The following is a 24842-nucleotide window of genomic DNA, read 5'->3' as shown; positions in this document are numbered from 1 at the left end:
CAACAAAAGAAAAAAATAGACAAATGGGACCTCCTCAAAATTAAAAACTTTTGTGAATCAAGTATTTTGTCATGAATGTGAAAAAATAATCTACTCAATGGGAAAAAGTATCTGGAAACCGGTTATCCAATAAGTGTTTAATATCTGGAATATATAAAAAATCCTACAACTCAGCAATAAAAAGAAACCCAATTAAGAAATGGGCAACGGAATTGAAAAGACCTTTCTCCAAAGAGGATATACGAATGGCTACAAAGCACATGAAAAGATGCTCAGCATCATTAGCTATTATGGAAATGTAAATCAAGACCACAATGAAATACCACTTTGTACCTACTAGAATGGCTACTGTTGAAAAAAAACACAAAAATACAAGTGTGGTAGAGGATGTGGAGAATTAGTAACACAAATTCATTGCTGGTGGCAATGTAAAATGGTGAAGCCATTATGGAAGTCAGTTTGGCAGTTGCTCAGAAAGCATAGATATAGAATTATCATATGATTTGGCAATCCCTCTACTAGGTAAATGCCCAAAACAATTAAAAGTAGGGACTGAAACAGACATTTGCATAGTGATGTTCATAGTGGCATTATTCAGAAATGCCAAAACATGAAAGCAACCCAAGTGTTCATCAACCGATGAATTGGTAAACAAAATTGGTATACACATACAATGGAATATTATTTAGTATTAAAAAGGAATGAAGTTCTGAGTTACACAAAACACAGTTGAAACTTGAAGACATTATGCTGAGTGAATTAAGCCAAAAACAGAAAGACAAATACTTTATGATCTCATTGTTATAAAATAATTAGAACAGGCAAACTCAGAGTTAGCATCTAGAATATAGGTTATCTGGGTCTTGGTTGGGGGCAGGGAATGGGGAGTTAATACTTAATTTGTACAGAATTTCTATTTGGGTTGATTATAAAGTTTTAAAAATGGATGGTGGTGACAGTAACACATTGTTGAGTGTAATTAACAACAATGAATTATATATGTGAATGAGATTAAAGGGAAATTTTAGGTCACATATATGTACAAGAATAACAAAGGATAAAACACAAGACTGTACAACACGGTGAACCCTATTTTAAACAATGAACTACAGTTAATAGTATAATTATTTAAATTTTTCTTTCATGAATTATAACAAATTTACCACACTAAACTGGGGTAATGATAGGGTGATATATTGGGAAAAAATACACCCAATGTAAACAATGGACTATAATTAATAGTACTATTATAATACTCTTTCATCAATTTTAACAAAGGTAACACACTAATGCAAAGTGTTAATAATAGGGGGAAGGGGTATATGGAATGCTGCATTTTTTACATGATTTTTTTGTAAATCTACAAATTCTCTAATTAGAAAAATAAACTAAAAAATTTTAGGGCAATGATCTTGTGCAAGATAGACAAAATGTGTTATATATGACAGGAACCTGAAAGTCACATTATATTTAATGAATTTTATGCAAACAGGAGGCCACATATTACTTAATTAGACTACAGATAAGCTAATATCAAAAGATAATTCTAAATTAAAAATCTTTATTTACCATAGGTCAGCACAAAATAAAATTTAGCAAATCACTAGTTAATAAATCTTAGCAATGAAAATGATCTCATAATTGCAAAAAAAAAATAAATTTTATTTCTCTCCTCTACTCAAAGATGTCTCCTACTACCACATTAAATTACACCTCTTCTAATTTGCTATCAAGGCTTCTGATGTCTCCGTTTCTTACAACATCAACCCTCTGAACCCAGTGGTCAGGCTAAATTCTCCCAGAAACATGACGCTCATTCATGTCCTTGCTTGGATTGTATTTGCTAACTTGGTATCCTTCAAAGACCTACACTGAGTCACAAATCACCCAGAAGGCTTATATCAATTACATTAATTTTCTATGCTCTATCCTATCTCTAACTCAGTTTTTCTTTGTATAATCTCCTTTTCATCTCTTGCCTTCAGTTTAGAAGACTCTTATTCCCTGTTTCATGCATTTCTTCTGTCTATAAAATCTATGGGGAGAGATCACATATTGGGAGGAGCAAAATAGTTTTTCAGAGATTTACATAAAAGTTTTTTTGTACACTCTTCATGGGGGGCTATGGTCAGGAATAAACAATTGCTCAATGAACTTGATCAAATAAATCAGCACTTAAACTGACAGTTATAAGTACATGGTAAAATTGGAGAGCCTGGCAGTTGTATTATTACCTGAATTATAAACACAAAAACATTTTTAAACGGTAAAATTATTTATACTTCTCAGAGATTATAATCTTTTATTTCATTTGAAAGAGGTTATGTTTAAGTATTTCAAAATATTTGAATTAATGAACAATATGCAAATATTTTAAATAAAGATATAAATGCATATATAAAGCTAAACCACTAGGTTCTGGGTTCATTTTATTTCCAAGACTTAGTTTTTCATTATCTAAACTCTAGGCTGATATACATAATCACAGATTTTAAAAATAATTAAAAATATGCTTTATTTGTTAAATTCATATTGTATTTCCTAAGAAACCTTTTAAGTTCATTTTATCAAATTTAATCCACTTAAACAAAATGAGAAAACAAAATCAAAACCAAAATCAAAATCAAGCCAAATTAAATCAAGCAAAGCAAAAAGAATGTTAAGTGCTCTATTACATGGAAAGATGGTAATTTTAAACCTAGCCATTAGAGCCAATGAATATGGTACTAATTTAATGATATTTATGTTAGACTGAAAATTAATGACCCACTCAATTCTTGGTAATAGAAATTCAGACTGTGAGTCCTTGTACTCATTCTAAGCCAAGAGCATCTACACATCACTTTCCTATGATAAAGAAGATGGATGAATAAAAGATAGTGGCTCAGATTCTTTAGTGCTAGGATCAAAGGTCAGAAAAATAACTGGTGGTAAAACAATTCATATATTTATACCAAAATGAAAAAGAAATAAGTAAATAAACTCTTACTCTAGACTATACAAACCCAAACTCAACAATAATGAATTCTAAAAGAAGTATCATTTGGCTTTCTTCAGAGCAAGTTACTCACTCTAAGTGACTCGTAAGTATTAATTATTTGTGTTTTCTCCAAGACAAATGCCTAACACTTCTAAACTCTCTTTGCTATAATATCAACACCTAGGGAGAAATTAAACCAACTTTTTCTCTTATATCTGTTTAGATTCACATTAGTCTTTTAAGACACACAATTCAAATAAACTAAGGAATAAATAATAGTAAAAATAAATAATAGGCATGTTAAAAATAAGTAAATTTTCATAAACATAAAATATGAAATCATAGTTCATTACATACCACAGCACTCAGGGCAGTTTGGATGTATCAGAGCGTTCATGCCATACCCTGGAAAGCAGCGATTAATCCAAACCATTTGGAGAGTACCTTCAATATAGTATATTTCAGGCAATGGCTCTGCACGTCTGCCTAGAACTTCTACTTGTTGATTAAAAAACCTCTCTATGAGATTTTTAGCCTAAAATATAAATACAGTTTGAAAAAATATTAGCCACACTTTATAAAATAAATGTAATTTTAGAACAAATAAAGTTGCTTATAGATTTACAGGCATGGGAAAACAAAGTCCTGAGGTTCTTGTTTTTTCTTGAATGCACAGGATATAAACAAAACAGGTAAAAATGGGAAGATGTCATCTATAAACCTCAAACATTTACATATGTACTTCCAAATACAATACAAGGAAATAATTTGGACATGTACACAATCATTTTGGGCCCTATAAATTTGAAATGATGGGCACCTAAGCAAAATTGACAGCCTTTTGGAATTAAATTTACTCTAAGAAACAAAAGGTTTAAGAATCTTAAAGAAGCTTATCGTAAGGCATCTCCTCCACTCTTCCACAAAGGAAAATTAGGATGGAAAACAAGAACAAATAAAATATATGTTACAACTTCTAGCTGTGTTCCAAAAATTAACTTAAAAAATATAAGGTCTTATTCTGATCTTTAACCACCTTTATATTTTCAATAATTATTCTGACTTTTATTTTCCTTTGACTTCTCAAGAAGCTCTAGATATTAAAGCATGAGGTCTAATCATGAATCCAGTCCTTCACAAGCTAATTAGTTCTGAATTCTACCATGTTAAATTGCATGTCTAATTTAGTCAGGAGGACAGATGGATGAACACAATGCCAATTTATAACCACTAATGGTACACCTAAACTTACTGAGTTCTTCAAATATCTTATAAATTATAAACCTTCAAAGAAAATTTCTATAAATCACTGTGAAAACTGATTTTTATATACTGTAGTCTACCTAACTATAAAACTCCTATTGTTCTACTATTCTATGGTTTTCTTGCATTTTTAAAAATAAATTTTGGTGAACTTGTTGCCTTGTGTTTTATCAACTCTATAAATTTTTGTTAAGGAGGTGCTTAAGATACGGCATTTATTCAATTTTATTTAAATATTGGGACTACAATCTTAAATTTCAGGAGACCCATTCATAATCACTCAGCTGTCTAACTCCCTCCTGCAAATTAAATGAGCTAACCCTGAGAAAAAACAAAAAAATGATCATGTAAATCATACCCCTTTTGCCTGTTTCCCCTCTAAAAAGGAGAAGGAGCATAGATCTCCTATTTGTTAAAATGAAAAGCTGATAAATTGTTTGAATCATCAACTGAATTTTCTTATACTAACAATGTTGATGGTTGACATGGGGTTACTAATCTGTACCAAAGGGTGAAACTGAGGAATTTTGTGGGTTGGATAAGGATTACAAATTTAAAAGTAAAACTTTTTGGACCAATCTGAATGATATAAGAACAAATCATAATTAGAGAAAATGCAATAATAATCACCTGGTTGAAGAAACTAAGAAATAATATGTCTGAATAGACATCAGTTTTCCTAGCTCACTCTACTAAAAAAAAGAATGCATAGATGGAAGATAATGCTCTGTAGTATTTACATCGGCTCATTTGGTTACAGGATTGGACAAGAAACTCTTATTATTTCAACACTGAGCACTCTGCATTGACATTTTGTGTGAAGAAGCCGAACAGATTGTTTTAAATACCACAATCTGCTTCACTGGCCATGCCAAGTTAGATTGTGAATAAAGATTACTAGAAAGCCTTTACTATTTGCCCCAGGTTAGTCCAGAAAATCAGGAAGGCAACAAACTACTTAGAATTCGGGGAGTTCCAGAATAGGCAACAAATACCTTATCTTATACAAGACCAGACTCTAATTGGGACTCAAATTACCACTAAGGGAGACCTACTATCCACCAAAGGGATATTACACCTGCAAGATAAATTTCTCTGGATACCTTTGGTTAACAACCAAGGAATCTGTGGGGAAAATCACTATAGTAATCAAACAGGATTGGAATTAAGAAAAGAAAGGAGATAGAGGCTTAAAGTTATCCTGGAAAAATGGAAACAATTGTAAATTTAAGTAAAAGAGACAGATGATCTTGATGCTCAGGATCCAAAGGAGTGCTGGCGATGTCCAGCTCTTATAGTAGAATGTTCCAATGGAAATCTGTAGAATATGATTAATCAAAACCACAACATCGTTTCTCTCATGTTAGGAAAACCATACCAGGGATAATGTGCTCTCATGCCAGTGAATTAGACACAAAGCTATGAGATAAAGCTGTTTGAAAGTGGGGCCAAAGGAAGGAAGAAGAAAGGAAAATGTTATATAATAATTTTAATTCTATGAAAGTTGGAATGCAATCATAAGAAACATAACAAATCCCAGAACTTCAGAACAGAAGCCTCTCACTTTGCATTGTAGGGAATACTAAAATCTTGAAGCAAAAAGTAAAAGAATACACTCTCCACTCAGGTATGTTACTAAAGTTGTGATTGCTATGGAATAAAATGGAAACATCCACTAGAAAATTAGGGCCTTTAGAAGAAAGACAAAAAAAAAAAAATCACTGTAATTTATATTTTTGAATTATTAGATAGTCAAACTGGCATGTTATTTTTTTTTTTAAATAGTATGTTCCTCAGAGGAAAAAACAAACAGATAAGATAGGGAATAGAAAGGTGAAAATACAAAAAAATTCCCTTTTCCACAATGTGAGGAACTAGATATCCTGAAAAATCCTCCTGATAAAAATCACCTAGATGAATAAAGAGAACAAAGACCTTGCACAGCCATATTACAACAAAATAATGAATGAATAAGAGAGGAAGAGAGAGAGAAGGTGAAAAAAAGAAGGAAGGAAGGAAGGAAGGGAGGGAGGAAGGGAGGGAGAGAGGAAGGAAAGGAGGGAAGGAAGGAAAATGTAAGGGCTAAAACTGAGGAGAAAACTGCAAACCTAATAGTAGTTGGGTCCTTAATTCATTTGGTGCCAATCTCAGTATTCTAGGGTCTCTAATTTTAATAGCCTAAAGAGAAAATCCTTAAACCTGATAAAGGAGGGCAAGATTCTAACAGAAACAGTGGACCAGGAAAAACTTCCCTGTCAAAGCCAGAAAAAAAAAGAAAAAAGAAAAACACAGGTTCCTGTAAAATCCTATGAAAATTCTTAAGCAATTGACTGCTTTCAAGTGGGTGTGCCATTTTTATTTACATTTCCAAACCAAGAAATTAAACTAAAAATTGGTCTTTGATAAGGAATAACTCTGGAGCACTAGGCAAAAGCAAACACAAACTGTAGAAACACACCTACACCATAGGCCAATCTGGCTATCTACTGATAAAGGCCTGATTAACATGACTTCATCATCCAGAATTTTGAAATATGTGATGAAATTAATCACCATGGGTAAAGAAGCAAAAGAAGAAACAAGGAACAGCCAAATTAAACCATCAAAAAGTTCATATAATGGAATTTCATTTACCTAAAATAAAAATAATTTTAAAAGTATGCTTAAAAGACATAAAGACATAAAAATGGAATGGAAACAAGAGAAAGGAAAATTATATCAACTTAAAAAGAACAGGCACATTTGAAAAAGTTTGAACTACAAAACATGAATGAGTGAAATTAAAAATTTAATGGACAAGCTGACAAGAGATTAGGCCCAGATAGAGCCAGAATAGTGAATGGTATAAATAGCTAAAAAAAATTATTCAGAATGCAATACATAAACAGAAAGAAAAAAATGTTAGGTGGTATAAAAGAGATGGAAGAATCAATGGGAAAATTCAAAATATATCTAATGGAAATTCCACAGACACAAACAGGGGGAAAAGTAATTTTCCAAGGGATTATGGCTGAAAATTTTACATAAGTGATGATAGCAATAAATTCTCAGTTTTATCATGCTCAGAGGCATGATGAATTCCGGAAGAAGAAAAATGACAGTAGATATACTAAGTCCAAAAAGAAAAAGTAAGCAAAGAAATGGATAAAATTTTGGTAAACTGAAGCAGCACTTCCTGAAACAATCTTAATAACAGAAAAATTAAGAAAAATTAGAAACAAAATTAAAATATTGGAAAACAAAACCATGAAAGATTAAAGGTAATCATGCGAGTTAAAGGGCTTTAAGGTCTTTGTATTTTTTAGAAGGGTAGAATAAATTAACTTTTAAGTTCTCAAGTATATAGGTTAAATTTTTTTTAACTTTATTTATCAAAAAATTAAAAAAAAACCACTTCAAACAAAACAAACCAAAGGAATAAGAACAAATAATCTGAAATAACTACATTATTTCCAACATGTTCCTGAGCATTCCTTTAAGATTAATCATAATCATTCCTGAGCATTCCTTTAAGATTAAGATTACCCCCAACAGTTTATCTGTTCCCTCTTCACTAGTGCTGTGTACCTCTAGGTAGTGCCTCCTTCACTAGCTGCTGTGTACCTCTAGGTCCCCTACATTCTACAATATAAATCATTTATTTTACATTTTTCACAGAGTTCACATTAGTGGTAACATACATTTCTCTCTTTTTGTGTCTGGCTTATTTCACTCAGCATTATGTCTTCAAGGTTCATCCATGTTGTCATATGTTTCACGACCTTGTTCCTTCTTACTGCTGCATAGTATTCCATCATGTGTCTATACCACATTTTGTTTATCCACTCATCTGTTGAAGGACATTGGGATTGTTGCCATCTCTTGCCAATTGTCAATAATGCCACAGTGAACATCGGTGTGCAAGTATCTGTTCATGTCACTGCTTTCAGAACTTCTGGGTATATACCAAGAAGTGAAATTGCTGGGTCGAAGGGTAACTCGATAGCTAGTTTTCTAAGGAAATGCCAGACGGTCCTCCAGGGTGGCTATACCATTATTCAGTCCCACCAGCAATGAATAAGCATTTCAGTTTCTCCACATTCTCTCCAGCACTTGTAAGTTTCCTGTTTGTTTAACTGCAGCCATTCTAACTGGTGTGAGATGATATCTCATTGTGTACTTAATTTGCATCTTCCTAATAGCTAGTGAAGATGAACATTTATTCATGTGTTTTTTATCCACTTGTATTTCCTCTTCATAGAAATGTCTTTTCATTTCTTTTGCCCATTTTCTTATTGGGTTCTTTGTAGTACTGTCATTGAGTTGTAGGATTTCTTCATATATGCAAGATATCAGTCTTTGGTCCGATACATGATTTCCAAATATTTTTTCCCCCTGAGTTGGCTGCCTCTTCACCTTTTTGACAAATTCTTTTGAGGTAGAGAAGCTTTTAATTTTGAGGAGTCCCCATTTATCTATTTTTTCTTTCACTGCTTGTACTTTGGGTGTAAGGTCTAAGAAGCAATCTCTTAATATAAAGTCTTGAAGATGTTTCCCTACATTATCTTCCAGGAGTTTTATGGTACTGTCTCTTATATGGAGGTCTTTGATCCACTTTGAGTTATTTTTGTGTAGGGTGTGAGGTAGGGGTCCTCTTTCATTCTTTTGGATATGGATAGCCACCTCTCCCAGCTCCATGTGTTGAAGAGACTATTATGTCCCAGTTCAGTGGGTTTGGGGGCCTCATCAAAGATCAGTCAACCATAGATCTGGGGGTCTATTTCAGAATTCCCAATTCGATTCCATTCACCAATATGTCTATCGTTGTGCCAATACCACACTGTTTTGAGTACTGTGGATTTATATTAAGCTTCAAAATCAAGAAGTATAAGTCCTCCCACTTCGTTTTCCTTTTTTAGAATGTCTTTAACAATTTGATAATCTTTCCCTTCCAAATATATTTGATAACTAGCTTTTCCAAATCTGAAAATAAAGCTGCTGGAATTTTGACTGGAATTGCATTGAATCTGTAGATGAGTTTGGGTAGAATTGACATCTTAATGACATTTAGCCTTCCTATCCATGAACACAGAATATTTTTCTGTCTTTTTAGGTTCCCTTATATTTCTTTTAGTAAAGTTATGTAATTTACTATGTATAGATCTTTTACATCCTTGGTTAAGTTTATTCCCTGTACTTGATTTTTTTAGTGGCTATTAAGAATGCAATCTTTTTCTTGAGTATCTCTTCAGTTGGGTCATTTCTGGTGTATAGGAACATTACTGACTTCTATGCATTAATTTCGTATCTTGCTACTTTGCTAAATTTGTTTATTAGCTGAAGTAGCTGTGTTGTCAATGCCTCAGGATTTTCTAAATGTAAGATTATATATATCATCTGCAAATAATGACAGTTTTACTTCTACCTTTCCAATTTGGATGCCTTTTATTTCTTTATCTTGCTGGATTGCTCTGGCTAGCACTTCTAGCACAATATCGAGTAACAGTGATAACATCAGGCATCCTAGTCTCGTTCCTGATCTTAGAGGGAAGGATCTAAGAGGGAGCCTTAGAGGGAGAGCTTAGAGGGAAGACTCTCGCCATTGAGTACTATGCTGGCTGTGGGTTTTTCATAATGCCCTTTATCATATTGACAAAGTTTCCTTCAATTTCTACCTTTTGAAGTGTTTTTTTTTTAATCAAAAAAAAAAAGGATGCTGGATTATGTCAAATGCTTTTTCAGCATCTATTGGGATGATCATTTGATTTTTCCCTTTTGATTTCTTAATGTGTTGTATTACACTGATTGATTTTCTTATGTTGAACCATCCTTGCATGCCTGGAATGAAATCCACTTGGTCATGGTGTGTGATTTTTTTAATGTGCCTTTGGATTCAATTTGCAAATAGTTTGTTTAGAATATTTGAGTCTATATTCATGAGGAGATTAGCCTGTAGTTTTCCTTTCTTGTAGCCCCTTTACCTGTTTCAGTATCAGAGTGATATTAGCTTCATAAAATGAGTTAGATAGTGTTCCATTTTCTTCAATGTTTTGAAAGAGTTTAAGTAAGAGTGCTGTCAGTTCTTTCAAGAAAGTTTGGTAGAATTCCCCTGTGAAGCAATCTGGCCTTGGGCTTTTATTTGTGGAAAGCTTTTTGATGACTAATTGGATCTTTTTGCTTGTGACTGGTTTGTTGAGCTCTTCTATTTCTTCTCTGGTCAGTCTAGGTTGTTCATGTGTCTCCAGGAAATTGTCCATTTCCTCTAAATTATCTATTTTGTTGGTGCCCAGTTGTTCGTACCTTTTTTTTTTTTTTTAATTGCTTTGGGATCTGCAGCAATGTCCCCTCTCTAATTTATTGTTTTGTTTATTTGGGTCTTCTCTTGTTTTGATTTTGTCAGCTAGCTAAGTGCTTCTCAATCTTGTTGACCTCAAAGAACCAACTTTTGGTTTTATTTATTCTCTCTATTGTTTTTCTGTTGTTGTTGTTGTTGTTCTCTATATCTTTATTTTTGCTTTAGTCTTGTTATTTCTTTTCTACTACTTCATTTAGGATTTGTTTGCTGATCATTATCTAGCTTCTTCAGTTGTTCCATCAGTTCTTTGATTTTAGCTCTTTTTAATGTATGCATTTAGAGCTATAAACTTCCCCCTCAATACTGCCTTTGCTGCATCCCATTTTATATATATATAGTTTTTAATTGAGATTGTTCACATACCATATAATTATCCAAAGATCCCAAGTATACAATCAATTGCCCATGGTACCATCATATAGCTGTGCATCCATCAACACAATTAATTTTTTTTCAATTTTTAGAACGTTTTCATTACTCCAGAAAAGAAATAAAGACAAAAAAAGGATCCTCCCATACCACTAACCACACCCCCCTCCATTATTGAGTCATAGTTTTGGTATAGTACATTTGTTACTGTTGATGAAAGAATGTTAAAATACTACTAACTATAGTATATAGTTTGCAATAGGTATATATTTTTTCCCTATATGCCTTTCTATTATTAACTTTTAGTTATAGTGTCATACACTTGTTATGTTCGTGAGAGAGATTTCTAATATTTGTACAGTTAATCACGGACATTGTCTACCACGAGATTCACTGTTTTATACATTCCCATCTTTTAACCTCCAACTTTCCTTCTGGTGACATGCGTGACTCTGAGCTTACCCTTTCCACCACCTTTACACACCTTTCAGCACTGTTAGTTATTCTTACAACATAGTACCATCACCCCTGTCCATTTCCAAACATTTAAGTTCACCCTAGTTGAATATTCTGCTCATAATAAACAACCGCTCCCCATCCTTTAGCCTCATTCTATATCCTGGTAACTTTTGCTTCATGTCTACAAGTTTACATATTATAATTAGTTCATATCAGTGAGACTCTGCAATATTTGCCTTTATGTGTCTGTCTTATTTCACTCAATGTAGTGCCCTCAAGGTTTCTTCATCAACCTATTTCTTTTAAGATGGTTTTGTTCATACACCATTCATTCCATCCTAAGTAAACAATCATTGGTTCCCTGTATAGTCACATATTTATGTATTCACCACCATCGCCACTATCTATATAAGTACATCTCCATTTCTTTCACAAAGACAGAGGAAGACTTAGAGAAAGAAGAGAGGCAAAAGAAAAAGAAAGAAGAAAGAGAGAAAAACAAACAAAAAAACAAAACTTGATAGCTAGAAAGCAACAAAAGGAAAGAGAGCATTAACCTAAAGTAGAATAGAGTCATACAACATCACCAATGCCAGGAGTCCCACACCTTTCCCCTATTCCCCACCCCACCCCCATATGCACTTAGCTTTAGTATATTGCCTTTGTTGTATTAAAGGAAGCATAATACAATGTTTCTATTAATTATAGTCTCTAGTTTGCACTGATTGTATTTTCCTCCCAATCTCACCCTATTTTTAACACTTTGCAATGTTGACATTCACTTGTTCCACCTCATGTAAAAACTTATTTGTACATTTTATTATAATTGCTGAGCACCCTAGGTTTCCCTGAGTTACACAGTCCCAGTCTTTATCATTTGTCTTTTGTTCTGGTCCCACATGGTCCCAGCCTTCCTGTTTCAACCGTACTCACAGTCATCTTTGTTAAGTGTACTTACACTGCTATGCTACTATCTCCCAAAATTGTTTTCCAAACCTTTCACTCCTATCTTTTCCTTTCTGTCTGTACTGCTTCCTTTAGTGTTTCCTGTAGAGCAGCTATCTTGTTCACAAACTCTGTCATTGTCAGTTTGTCAAAGAATATTTTAAGCTCTCCCTTATATTTGAAGGATAGTTTTGCCGGATATAGGATTCTTGGTTGGTGGTTTTTCTCTTTCAGTATATTAAATGTATCACCTCACTTCCTTCTTGCCTCCATGGTTTCTATTGAGAAATCCACACTTAGTCTTATCAAGCTTTCTTTGTAAGTGATGGATCACTTTTCTCTTGCTGCTTTCAGGATTCTCTCTTTATCTTTGATGTTCGATAAACTGAATATTAAGTGCCTTAGCATAGGCCTATTCACACTGACTCTGTTTGGGGTACGCTGCGCTTCTTGGATCCATAACTTTATGTCTTTCTTAAGAGATGGGAAATTTTCATTGATTATTTCCTGTAGTATTGCTTCTGCCCCTTTTCCCTTCTCTTCACCTTCTGTGACACCAATGATATGTAAATTCTTGCTTTTCATTTTGTCCTTAAGTTCCTGGAGATGTTGCTCATTTTTCCATTCTTTTCTCTATCTGTTCTTTTGGGTGTAGGCTTTCAGTTGTCTTGTTCTCCAGTTCCTGAGTGTTTTCTTCTCCCTCTTGAGATCTGCTGTTGTATGTTTCCATTGTGTCTTTCATCTGTTGTGTTGTGCCTTTCATTTTCATAGATTCTGCCAGTTGGTTTTTTGAACTTTCAATTTCTACCTTATGTATGCCCAGTGTTTCCATTATTCAGTTCAGCTCTTTCACCATATCTTCCCTAAACTTTTTGAAGTGACTTATTATTAGTTATTTCAATTCCTGCATCTCAGTTGAAGTGTAAGTTTGTTCCTTTCATAACTTCATTTTTCTTAATGGGGGTTGTAGTTTTCTGTTGTCTAGGCATGGTTTCCTTGGTTACCCCAATCAGGTTTTCCCAGACCAGAATGGGCTCAGGTCCCAGAAGGAAGAAATATTCAGTATCAGGGTGTGTGTTAGAAAATTGGTACACGCTGTGATGCCTCAGGTCACTGTGCTTTTCTGCCCAGAAGGTGGTGCCTGTCAGCCTATAACTCCAGACTGGTGTAAGGAGGTGTGGCCTGTGGCTGTTTTCTCCCAGGCTCTGGGGTCTGGTTCTGAATGGAAGGTGGGTAGTAGAGCTGGGCCCCACCTCTTTCTTCTTAGAAAAGACAGACACCCTAGGAAGAGTCATTAGCATCTCAATGGTCTCTCTCTGCCTGTGCTATCTCCACCCTTGTCTGGGTCAGAGCACTGGGAACTGAAAATGGCTGAGGTCATTTCCGCGGTGGCCCTCCAGCTCTCCAAGGTCAGTCGTCACCCAAAGCCTCTGTCTGCTGGTTGGGGATTCGTAGCTCATAGTGAGCAGTCCACACTTGCTAATTAAAACCCCAGTTGGAACTCAGCTGAGCTGTATTTGCTTGCTGGAAGAGAGCTTCTCTCTAGCACCACAAGGCTTTGCAGCTTAGGCTTTGGGGGGAGGGGTCTCCCAGCTTGGGTCCGCAGTTTTTACTTACAGATTTTATGCTGCGATCTCGGGCATTACTCCCAGTTCAGGTTGGTGTATGATGAGTGGACATTCACATTTGTCCCCTGCCCCCCGACCCACAGTTATTCCAGATTATTTACTAGTTGTTCCTGGTTTTTTATTAATTGTTCCAGGGGGACTCCCCATAAGTTTTAATATGTTGTGTTCTCTTTTTCATTCATCTCTACACATTTAGCAAATGCTCTTGCAATTTCTTCTTTAACCCACTGATTATCTGGGTGTGTATTGTTTAACCTCCAGATATTTGTGAATGTTCAGGTCTTTGATGGTTATTGACTTCTAGTTGTATGCCACTGTGATCAGAGAACATTCTTTGAATAAGTTCAATCTTTTTTAAATTTACTAAGGCTTGTTTTATGCCCCTGGATATGATCCATGCTGGAGAAAGTTCCATGAGCACTAGAGAAGGATGTGTATCCTGGTGATTTGGGATGTAATGCTCTATATAAGTCTGTTAACTCAGATTCATTTATCACATTGTTTAGGTTTTCAGTTTCCTTATTGGTCCCCTGGCTGATATATCTATAGTAGAGATGGATGTATTAAAGTCTCCCACAATTATTGTGGAAACATCTATTGTTTCCTTCAGTTTTGCCAATGTTTATCTCATTTACTTTGGGGCACCTTGATTGAATGCATAGACATTTATGATTGTTATTTCTTCTTGTCAAATTGTCCCTTTTATTAGTATGTAGTGGCCTTCTTTGTCTCTCATAACATCCTTGCATTTAAAGTCTTTTTTTTTTTTTTTGAAATTAATATTGCTACCCCTCCTTTTTTGGCTGTAGCTTGCATGGAATATTTTTTCCATCCTCTCTCTTTCAATTTCTTTGTGTTTCTGAGTCTGAGTCCCTTGTAAGTAACATATTGATGGTTCCTATTTTTTAATCCATTCTTCCAATCTTATCTTTTAATTTTGGAGTTTAATCCATTCACATTCAATGTTATTACTGTGAAGGCATTTCTTGAATCATCCATCATATCCTTTGGTTTTTATTTGTCAGATGTATTTTTTCCCTCTATTTCCTTAAACATACCCTTACCAAAACACTTTAGTTCTATGCCCTTCTCCAGGCCTCTCTGTTTCTTTTTTTCTCAGCCAGTAGGACTCCCTTTATTATTTCTCATAGGGCAGATCTCTTGTTAGCAAATTCTCTCAGCATTTGTTTGTGAAGATTTTAAGCTCTCCCCAAATTTGAAGGAGAGCTTTGCTGTATAAAGAATTCTTGGTTGGAAATTTTTGTCTTTCAGAATTTTAAATATGCCATAACACTGCCTTCTCGCCTCCATGGTGCCCATTGAGTAATGACTACTTAGTCTTATGTTGTTTCCCTTGTATACGGTGAATTGCTTCTCTCTTGCTGCTTTTACAACTTCCTCCTTCTCTTCAGCATTTGACAATCTGATCAGAATATGTCTCAGAGTGGGTTTATTTGGATTTATTCTATTTGGAGTTCATTGGGCATCTATGATTTGCATATTTATGTCTTTTAGAAGGGTTGGGAAATTTTCCCCAACAATGTCTCTGAATACTCTTCCTAGTACTTTACCCTTCTCTTCCCCTTCTGGAACACCAATGATTCTTATATTTGTGCACTTCATGTTGTCCATCATTTCCCTGAGATCCATTTCAAATTTTTCTTATTTTTCACCATTAATTCTTTTGTGCTTTCACTTTCCAACAAATTATCTTCAAGTTCACTTATTCATTCTTCTATTTCCTCAAATCTGGTGTTACAAGATTCAAGAATCTGTTTAATTTGATTAACATTTCTTTTATTTCCATAAGAGTCAATATTTTTTTTATTTACTCTGGAAAATTCTTCTTTATGCTCTTCTAGGGTCTTCTTGATGTCCTTTACATCCCTAGCCAAGATATTGGTGTTTGCAACTACTTCTTTGATTAATTGCTCCAAGTTCTGTGTCTCCTCTGGTTTTTTAATTTGGGCATTTGGGTTATCCATAACTTCTGGTTTCTTCATATGCTTTATAATTTTCTGTTGATTTTGGCCTCTTGGCATTTGCTTATCTTCATGGGGTTCTTTTAGGATATGCAGGCTTATTTAAACAATTATCTATAATTTGAGAGAGCTACAGCTTGTAGAGTACACTCTCCGTGACCTACTAGCAGACAGTACTCCTGAGCCACCTCTTACCCTCAAACCAGTTCTCCCCAACTTCATCTATACAGCGAGTGGGGGTCCAAACCATGTGGAGGTACAATCAGTGCACCTATTTTCCTTGTGCAGTGGGGCCTGCCAGCCCTGTGGTTGGGGGAATTCCCTGTGCAGTTTGTCAGGGAAGATGGCTTTAAAACCCAGTACTCCCAGCCATTCCCAGGGCTGTGGCTGGAATACCCTGGGGCTGCAGAATGTGTCTAACCCATCAGCTCAGATTCCCCACAGACCCTCTCTGCTGTGGGCCCACAAGTTCCTGGGATTGGTGTAGGTCTCTTGGCACTTCCTCCTACCTCTAGGCTGAGCAAACCATGGGCTTCCACAGCAGAGGCATGTGCACCATCACAAGCCAGATGAATCCTGAATTTCCTTAAGCTCTCAGCCATGGCACTGTGAAGGGGTGTCTCCCAGTCCACTGCAAAGATGGCTACATGGGGTGTGGAAACTACCCACTTCCATAATCATCTGCCTTCTGCAGTGGCCCATCCCTGGCACAGGGGGACTTAGCTGCAGGTGTGTGAAAGGTTATCACCCACACCAAATACTGAGGCGGGTGCCTGGCACATAGAAGGCACTCCCCACTGTGCTTGATTGCGGCTCCCACTACCAGCTCTGCGGGACACTGATTACGTGCTTCAGCTTGGCAGGCCTGGGCTGGGGGACCGGATCCACCCCTGGGGAGGGTAGTGGGCACGGGCGACAGCGCCCTCTACAGCCCCCCAGGCCTGGGAAAGTGAGGCCGGAGGCAGGCCCCATTTCCTCACCCAAAATACACCACTGTTAGGGGAGGCTTGCCGGAGGGAACCGCCTTTTCCCCACCCCCTTATCTTACCCGGACACTCCCCGTTGCCAGTGCAACTCCCATCACCACCAGTGCGCATACATTGTTGCCAGACACCGTTACCGGAGCAACTCTCGCCCCTTTTCAATCAACCTCCGCGCCCTCTCAGAACCAATGCAAGCCTTTAACCTCTACAACTACCCCGCCCTCTAAACGCCCGATACAAGCTTGTACTCTCCCCTAATAAACTCTCTTGGTTTCTTCACCCTAAAAGAACCGTGTCCCGCCTGTTCCTTTCTCGCCGCCCTCCATACTTTGCACGCCTCCCGCCGGGGACGTGGCCAAGTCCCCCGCCTCGCCCTCGCCTCCGGGAAAGAGCCCCCGCCGCCGGTACCCTCGGAGCAATCCTGAGAGCCTAGGATTTAGCAACCGGCCGCCACCCTCCCCCAGACGAGTCAACTGCGACCGCAACTGGCGCCCAACGTGGGGCACCTGGAATTAAAAGTCCTCTCTACGCAGCGGTCCAGTAAAACCACCCGCTCGCCCGGACGCCTCTCCAGCTCCCCTTCTCCTCGCCTGCAAAGTAAGGGCCGCCTCTCCCTCGCCGCCCCGCGGAGCCGCCTCTCCCTCGCCGCTCCACGTCTGGGGCCGCCTCTCCCACGCCGCTCCGCGCCCGGGCCGCTCTTCCTTTCCCGCATTAACCTAACTCTTGCCCCCGACTACCTTTCGTCTTCTCTTCCTATATCCCCCCCATTCCTCCTAACACTCTTCCTCCAGTAGCTTTCCCTCTTCCCCTCCATTACTTTGCTGTGGTCCTCTGTGTCTTTGTTTCTTTGTTTAGCGCGGTGTGCCTCTTTGCAACCGCCCCCCCCCCCCAAACTGCTCTCGCTACTAGAGGGTCCTGCCTTCTATTCTCACCGTCTCCTTCAGCCTCGCGGCCACGATTTACCTCATTTTCTTTACTCTATAATCAACCCCCCTTTTTTCTTTTCTCCCTCCGCTATGGGTAATCGTCTATCTGCACGCCAAGCACCCCAAGTTCGCGCTCTGGCGGGTCTCCTAGACACACATCGCTGTAAAGTGTCTGTCCGGCAGCTGCAAGTATACTGGGACCTCCTGCTGCCCTTTAACCCATGGCTCACCACTTGCCATCTTTGGGACCCTGTTACTTATGATCGCCTTATTGATCGGGTCACCAACGCCATGGAACATGAGAGCAAGCGCTTCCCTCCCGGCTTGCTCCCCACCTTAATAACCGTCCCCTCCTGCCTTCAAGGCTCCCTCCCCCCTGATCGAGGCCCCATTAAATCCAAGGAGGCCCTATCAACCCAGCCAACAGATTCAGACAGCGATACTAATGTAGACCACGATTCGGACACAGAATCCTTAGTCGAGCAAATTAACAACGCGCTCGAAGTCGCCCCCCAAAAACAAAGCAATACTAAGCCTCGCCAAGATGGCGAACTTCCTCCTTCTTCTTCCATCGAGGGGAGGAAGTGCTCCGGTGATGACGTCAGCCCTAAGCTGGGCCGGAAACCGCATGCGCTTTACCCCGCCCTTTCACAGGGCGGAGTTAGTCCGCCATCTTATGCCTTGGGCCCCGCCCTTTCACAGGACGGAGCTAGTCCACCATCTTATGCCTTAGCCACTCCCACCGCGCCGCCGTCTTGCGACGCTTGGGGCCTCCCACTTCCGCCTCCCCCTCCGGCGAGCTCCCCCTCGGAGCCGCTACCGGCAGCTGCCGCCGCTCCTCCCACCCTGCAGACTAACAACCCCTGGCTGCCTTCTACACCTCAAGGCAACCCTTGGGGCAACGCTCCCCCTACCCCCACTCCCGCGCCAAGCCCTCTGCAAGCGCGTCCTCCTTTCTCTCGTGCTTTTCGCTGCTTTCCTCTTAACCTTACCCCCACACCACAGAAACCGTATGACTGGTATCCCATTGACTCTGATACTATCAAGCAGCTTCGCAGGGCCGTCAAGGAAGACGGGTTAGGTAGCCCATACGCTTCCCAATTACTACAGGATATCGCCATGAACTTTTGCCTCCCCCAAGACTGGGCCTCGCTTGCCCGTTCCATTCTTAACCCCGGCCAGTTTGTAGATTGGCGTGCTCACTTCCAGGCGGAAGCAGCTAAGCAAAGCGAGCAAGACGCAGCCACTGGAGTCTATCATCACCCCGAAGCCTACTTGGGCACGGGAGCGTTTATAAATGCATCCGCCTATGTTAATGCGCCTGCCGCCTTTTGGCCTATCCTTCGGGGAATCGCCTTGCGAGCTTTTGCCAACTGTTCCGCCTGTCGGCCTACTAAATTCACCAAGCTCCTCCAGGAGCCAAATGAGCCTTTTGCCACCTTTGTCTCTAGGGTTGAAGAAACCTGCGCTCGAAAGGTTAATGATCCCCAGGCCCAACTGGCTCTCGCTCGAGAACTCATTCTCGAGGGAGCCAATCCCCCTTGCAAGCAGGCTATTCTTCCCTTGCGGGAGAAGAGCCTATGCGATTGGATACTCGCCTGCAGCGCCTTTGACCCAGCTGCCGCGTCCCTAGCCCAGGCCGTCTCTGGCGCTGTCACTGCCGCCTTAGCCGCCACCACCGGTTGTTTTAAGTGCGGGCAGAGCGGTCATTTTGCCCGGGAGTACCCCAATGCAGAAGTCAACCGCCCGCCTTTCATGCAGCGTAATGGGCGCCCCCCTCCCACTCCTTGCCCACGCTGCCAGCGTGGCTATCACTGGGCGCGCGATTGCAAGAGCAGCCCCAGAGATCTTAGCAAGGATAGCTTAAAAAACCTCTGCTATCCCTGGTGCCCTGACGGCAGTCAGCGCCAGGGCACTGAGCAAGCTTTAAACTCCAAGCGGGGCAAGCCTCAGCCCCGCCCCTAAGAGGCAGCGTGCCGGCCGGTTCTAATAAAACTAATCACTTCACCGGCAGTAAAACGCTTCTCTGGACAGTCCCTATCACCCCAAAAAAGCCTACTCGTAAGTTAAGAATAGAGGGGCAATGGTACACGGGCACGCTCGATTCAGGGGCAGAGGTCTCTTGCATGCCCGCTCAGTATGCCACCATATGCATGGTTCTCGATGGTCCCTCGGTAGTGGGAGCCACTGGTACCTCCACCTCTCTTCAGGCCATAGGGCCCATTAAGTGGGAGGATGAAGAGGGCCACTCAGGCACCTTCCGCCCGTTATTCCTACACACCATAGACCAAATTTTATGGGGCCGTGACATCCTCGCCGCCTCTGGGGCAGTGCTTACCACGCAGCCCCCCCAATAATGTGCGCCACTGCTCGTTTAACACCTCCAGCGCCCGTTCCTCTGCAGTGGGATACTGAGGAACCTATATGGGTGGAGCAGTGGCCCCTTCCCACGCATAAATTAGTAACACTCCAAGCCCTTGTCCAAGAACAATTGGACGCTGGCCACATAGAGCCTTCTACTAGTCCCTATAATTCGCCAGTGTTTGTTATTCATAAAAAAGCCACAGGGAAATTTAGGCTCCTCAATGATCTGCGGGAAATCAATAAGCATATTCTTCCCATGGGTTCCCCGCAGCCTGGCCTCCCCCATCCGGTAGCCATCCCGGCCCACTATCATGTAGCCACCATTGACATCAAAGACTGTTTCTTTTCCATCCCGCTACATGAGCGAGACCACCCGCGCTTTGCCTTTACAGTTCCCGTCCCCAATCACGCGGGCGCGGCTAGCAGGTACCCAATGGAAAGTCCTCCCTCAAGGGATGCGTAACAGTCCGGCTATCTGCCAAATGTATGTTAATCACGCAGTGGCCCCCCTGCGAAAGCGGGCCATGCTCATCCATTACATGGATGACATTTTGGTGGCCTCTGAGGACGCCGAGGCGCTTCCTCTAATCCTCAAAGACCTCACCACTAATTTAGCTGACCTCGGCCTTACGGTTCAGCCCGATAAAGTTCAAATTGTGCCACCATTAGCCTTCTTAGGGTTTAGTATTAATAGAACCATTGCCCCGTCCGCTCCCCAGCTGGACATACCGGATCGGGTCACTATCACTGAGCTTCAACAGCTCTGCGGTCAGATCAATTGGCTCCGCTCTGCGTTGCCGATCACCACCGCACAGCTCCAACCACTCTTTATGCTGCTGAGTGTCCCTGAAGCCCCGCCGCTAGTAATCTCCCGGCGCATTAAGCTCACCCAGGAGGCAAAGGAAGCCATTGCCGCTATTAACAAGGCACTCGCCGCCTGCTGTCTCAACAGGTTCAGCACTAAAGAGGGCAATCTTATAGCACTCATCCTTCCTACGCCCGGCACACCCATGGGCTGCCTGTGGCAGAAAGGCCCTCTACTTTGGGTGCACCCTGCTAAAAGCCGGCTTAGAAAAATTTGCCCCGCGGTGCGGCTCTGAATCAGCCTAGCTTCAGATCTAGTCACCCTGGCTGTTCATGTATTCGGAGAGCCGCCAGAAAAAATTGTTTGGCCCCTAGACGCAGGCCAAACCCGCCTGCTTATACGTGACAACCCGGACATGCAAATCCTTTTAAAAGGATTTCATGGGGAATTCAGCTGCCACTATCCTAGCCATCGGCTGTTACAAGGACTCGCCAAGCTTCCCTTCCGCAGCCCCTTCCATCCTTTCCCCTCCTCTGCACCCATCCCGGGTGCCACTACCGTCTTTACTGACGCCTCCAAAACCCGTTTCGCCTTCCTCTCTTATTCGCAGGACCACCCAGAACCACGCCTATTCAGTTATGTCAACCTTCATTCAGTCCAAGTGGGGGAAATTCTGGCAGTGTCATACGCGCTAAACGCCCACTGCAACCACCCAGTAAACATTTTCACTGACAGCCTCTACACGTATCAGGTCTGCCGAGTCCTTGCATTTTCCACCTTTTTCCCCGGGAACTCGGCCATCGATAAAGCACTTTCTGACCTCAGAAGCATCTTAGAGCATAGACAGGATCCTTGGTTCGTTAGCCACATTCGTAGTCACTCAGGCCTTCCGGGGCCCTTGGCTAATGGCAACAGTATAGTAGACCAAGCGGTCTCAGCTCAGACTACCCAAGCTATGCTAACTCACACAGCGGCCCCTCCGGGGGACGCTGTTAACCAGGCCAAGTTATTGCATTCCAGGTTTCACTTTTCGGCTACGTCATTGCATCATTTATGCGGCCTCCCCCTAGATACCTGTAAACATCTTGTCCGCAATTGTGCAACTTGTGCGCCCTTTGCGCCGCTTGGCCCCCTGCAACCTCAGGGAGTCAACCCACGAGGCCTAAAACCCAATTCTAGATGGCAAATGGATGTAACTCATGTTCCGTCCTTTGGGCGCCTCAAGTATGTACATGTAATGATTGACACCTTCTCAGCCATGTGTTATGCAGTCCCCCTCGCCGGGGAAACGGACAAACACTGTATCAAGGCCCTAAGACAGGGAATTCTCTTCATGGGAGTCCCCTGGGACATAAAAACGGACAATGGGCCTGCCTATCGCAGTGCCTCCTTTGCGGCCTTTCTTCAGTTATATAACATCACCCATCATTAAGGCATCCCCTATAATCCACAGGGGCAAGCCATTGTGGAAGCAGTCCATCGCCGCTTAAAAACACAAGTTGAAAAAGAGAGGGCAATGCTCCCCCAGGCAACTCCAGGGGACCTTATCATAGCAGCCCTTATTCACCTTAATCTACTCACATTCAATAAGGAAGGGCTTTCGCCCCTACATAAACATTGGGGGCCCTCATATAGGCCCACCCAGGCCCCGATGGTCTACTGGAAGGACCCAGAGAATAATACCTGGAAGGGTCCCTCCCCACTCCTCGCCCAGGGGCGTGGGTTTGCTTGTGTTTTCCCAGATGATGCAGCACAACCAATCTGGATCCCAGGAAGGGCAATCCGGCCCGCCACCAGCAACCACGCGTCTAACGAGACGAGAACGCCGCCGTCTCCGCAGCATAACGCACCAGATGACAACAGTACACCTGAGCCTGGACCCCAGTCCGAGTGAAACCCCGGAGAAACAAGAAATCAGAGAAATTATACGCCTCTATAGACGGGCGAAAGCCAGCCCCCTACACCTCCATAACCCCCACCCGAGCATTGCTTCCCTTCTAACAATCATGCTGGCTCTCGCCTCTTCTACCCAGGCTGTCTACCAGCCACACTCCCCTCACCAGCCTTGGAAATGGACCTTGGCACAGTGGGAAGATTCCACAGTTATACAAACCCAGGTTACAGCAGGGCGACCTTCCTTTCTTGTCAACGCAACTGATCTATTTCCCACTCCTTCTGTACGCCCCACTGGTTGGAATCAAGCCCAATATTATATGTGCCCATCCTCAAATCCTGGAAAACAGTACTGCAATTCCCCCAACCAATACTACTGTGCATATTGGGGATGTGAAACATTAGCCACTCAGTGGGAGACTTACGCCACTGATCATTACCTAACTCTAAAATGGGCCCCCTTTAACTGCAAACCACCTCAAGAACCCATTAACTGGGGTATCTATGGAGGCCATCACCAGATTGCACCTACAGGTACCTGCTCACATTTAAATCTCAGTGTGCAGCTCCCCAATGATCCCTCCTGGTTACTCGGTCGAACCTGGGGCTTCAGAATTTATTTGAAAGGAGTCGACCCAGGTTCCCTTATTCTTGTAAAAAAGGAGGCTGTACAAAAAAACCCCTCTGCCATTGGTCCCAATAAAGTCATTAACCCCCTTTTTCCACAGCTCTCCAGCCGCACCTCAGCTCCAACCAGCCGCACCTCAGCTGCAAACGGTGCGTTGCCAACACCACCACCCCAACCTCGTCTGCCCCCCGCCCGTTACTCCTCTCCCCTCCTCAGCCTTATCCAAGCGGCCTTCACCTCAGTGAATTCCTCCAACCCCAATCTTACCTCCTCTCGTTGGCTTTGCCTCTCCACTTCCTCCCCCCTGTATGAGCCAGTTGCCTCCAACCTCTCCTTTTCAGAAAACACAGAGGACAGCCCCTCGGAATGCAATTGGAATACCTCTGCCGTCCCCCTAACCTTTCATTCAGTCTCCTTTACAGGAAAGTGCATCCGCCCTCGCTCAAGTAACTCTCCCAACCTCACAGCTTGTGCCGACTACTCATCTCCCAGCAACTCTGCAAAATTTCTCATCCCTCATAACTCCTCCCAATGGCTCTGCTCCTCTACAGGACTTACCCCCTGCCTTAACGTGCAAACCCTCAATACAACTAATGAAACTTGCCTCCTAATTGTCCTTATCCCTAGGGTCCTATACCACAGCGAGGAAAACTTCTTCCTCCGCCTGGAAACAACTGCAGCTTCTGCCCCACTGCAAAAGCGAGAGCCCATCACCGTCCTCACGATTGCCTCCCTCCTAGGTCTTACAGGCGCTGGCACCGGAATCGCTGCATTAGCCAGTCAAGACTCCGCCCTAACTCACCTCCGGGCGGCTGTTAACGAGGACATTCGTCACCTACAAGACGCTATTTCCCATCTTAAAAATTCTGTCAATTCCCTCTCTGAGGTAGTGCTCCAAAACCGCCGAGGTCTCGACCTTCTCCTCCTCAAAGAAGGAGGCCTCTGCGCCGCCCTAGGAGAAGAGTGCTGTGTATATGCCAATTCCACAGGTCTCGCCGAGGACAGCCTAAAAAAGGTCCGAGAGGGACTAGAACAACGCAAAAAAGACCGTGAAGCCACCAGCTATTGGTCCCACATCTTTACCCCCCTCCTCCCATACCTCCTCCCTCTCCTCGGCCCCCTACTAATGATTATTCTAGCTCTCACCTTAGGACCCTGCATTATCCGCAGAATTGTCCAGCTTGTAAGGAAACAAACGGATGCTATTTTTTCCTCGTTCATGCAAGTCCAGTACCAGTGACTCGCCACCTCTGACGCTCCCTACTCCGAGATGACAACCAACC

At 41.6% G+C, this 24842-nt stretch overlaps 1 protein-coding gene across 1 annotated transcript in view; it reads right to left on the bottom strand.

Moving 5' to 3' along the window:
• LOC119535080 (zona pellucida binding protein) overlaps positions 1 to 24842 on the bottom strand; it is a 167879-nt gene that overhangs the window by 59580 nt on the left and 83457 nt on the right. Inside the window, exon 7 of the mRNA XM_037837598.1 lies at positions 3338 to 3515. Coding sequence (XP_037693526.1) covers positions 3338 to 3515 — 178 coding nt within the window. The remainder of the gene's footprint in view (positions 1 to 3337; positions 3516 to 24842) is intronic.

The sequence above is a fragment of the Choloepus didactylus genome, chromosome 5, assembly GCF_015220235.1.
Source record: "Choloepus didactylus isolate mChoDid1 chromosome 5, mChoDid1.pri, whole genome shotgun sequence".
Lineage (NCBI taxonomy): Eukaryota > Metazoa > Chordata > Mammalia > Pilosa > Megalonychidae > Choloepus > Choloepus didactylus.
The sequence above is the reverse complement of the archived record's forward strand: the minus strand, read 5'-3'. Positions and strand labels throughout refer to the sequence as shown.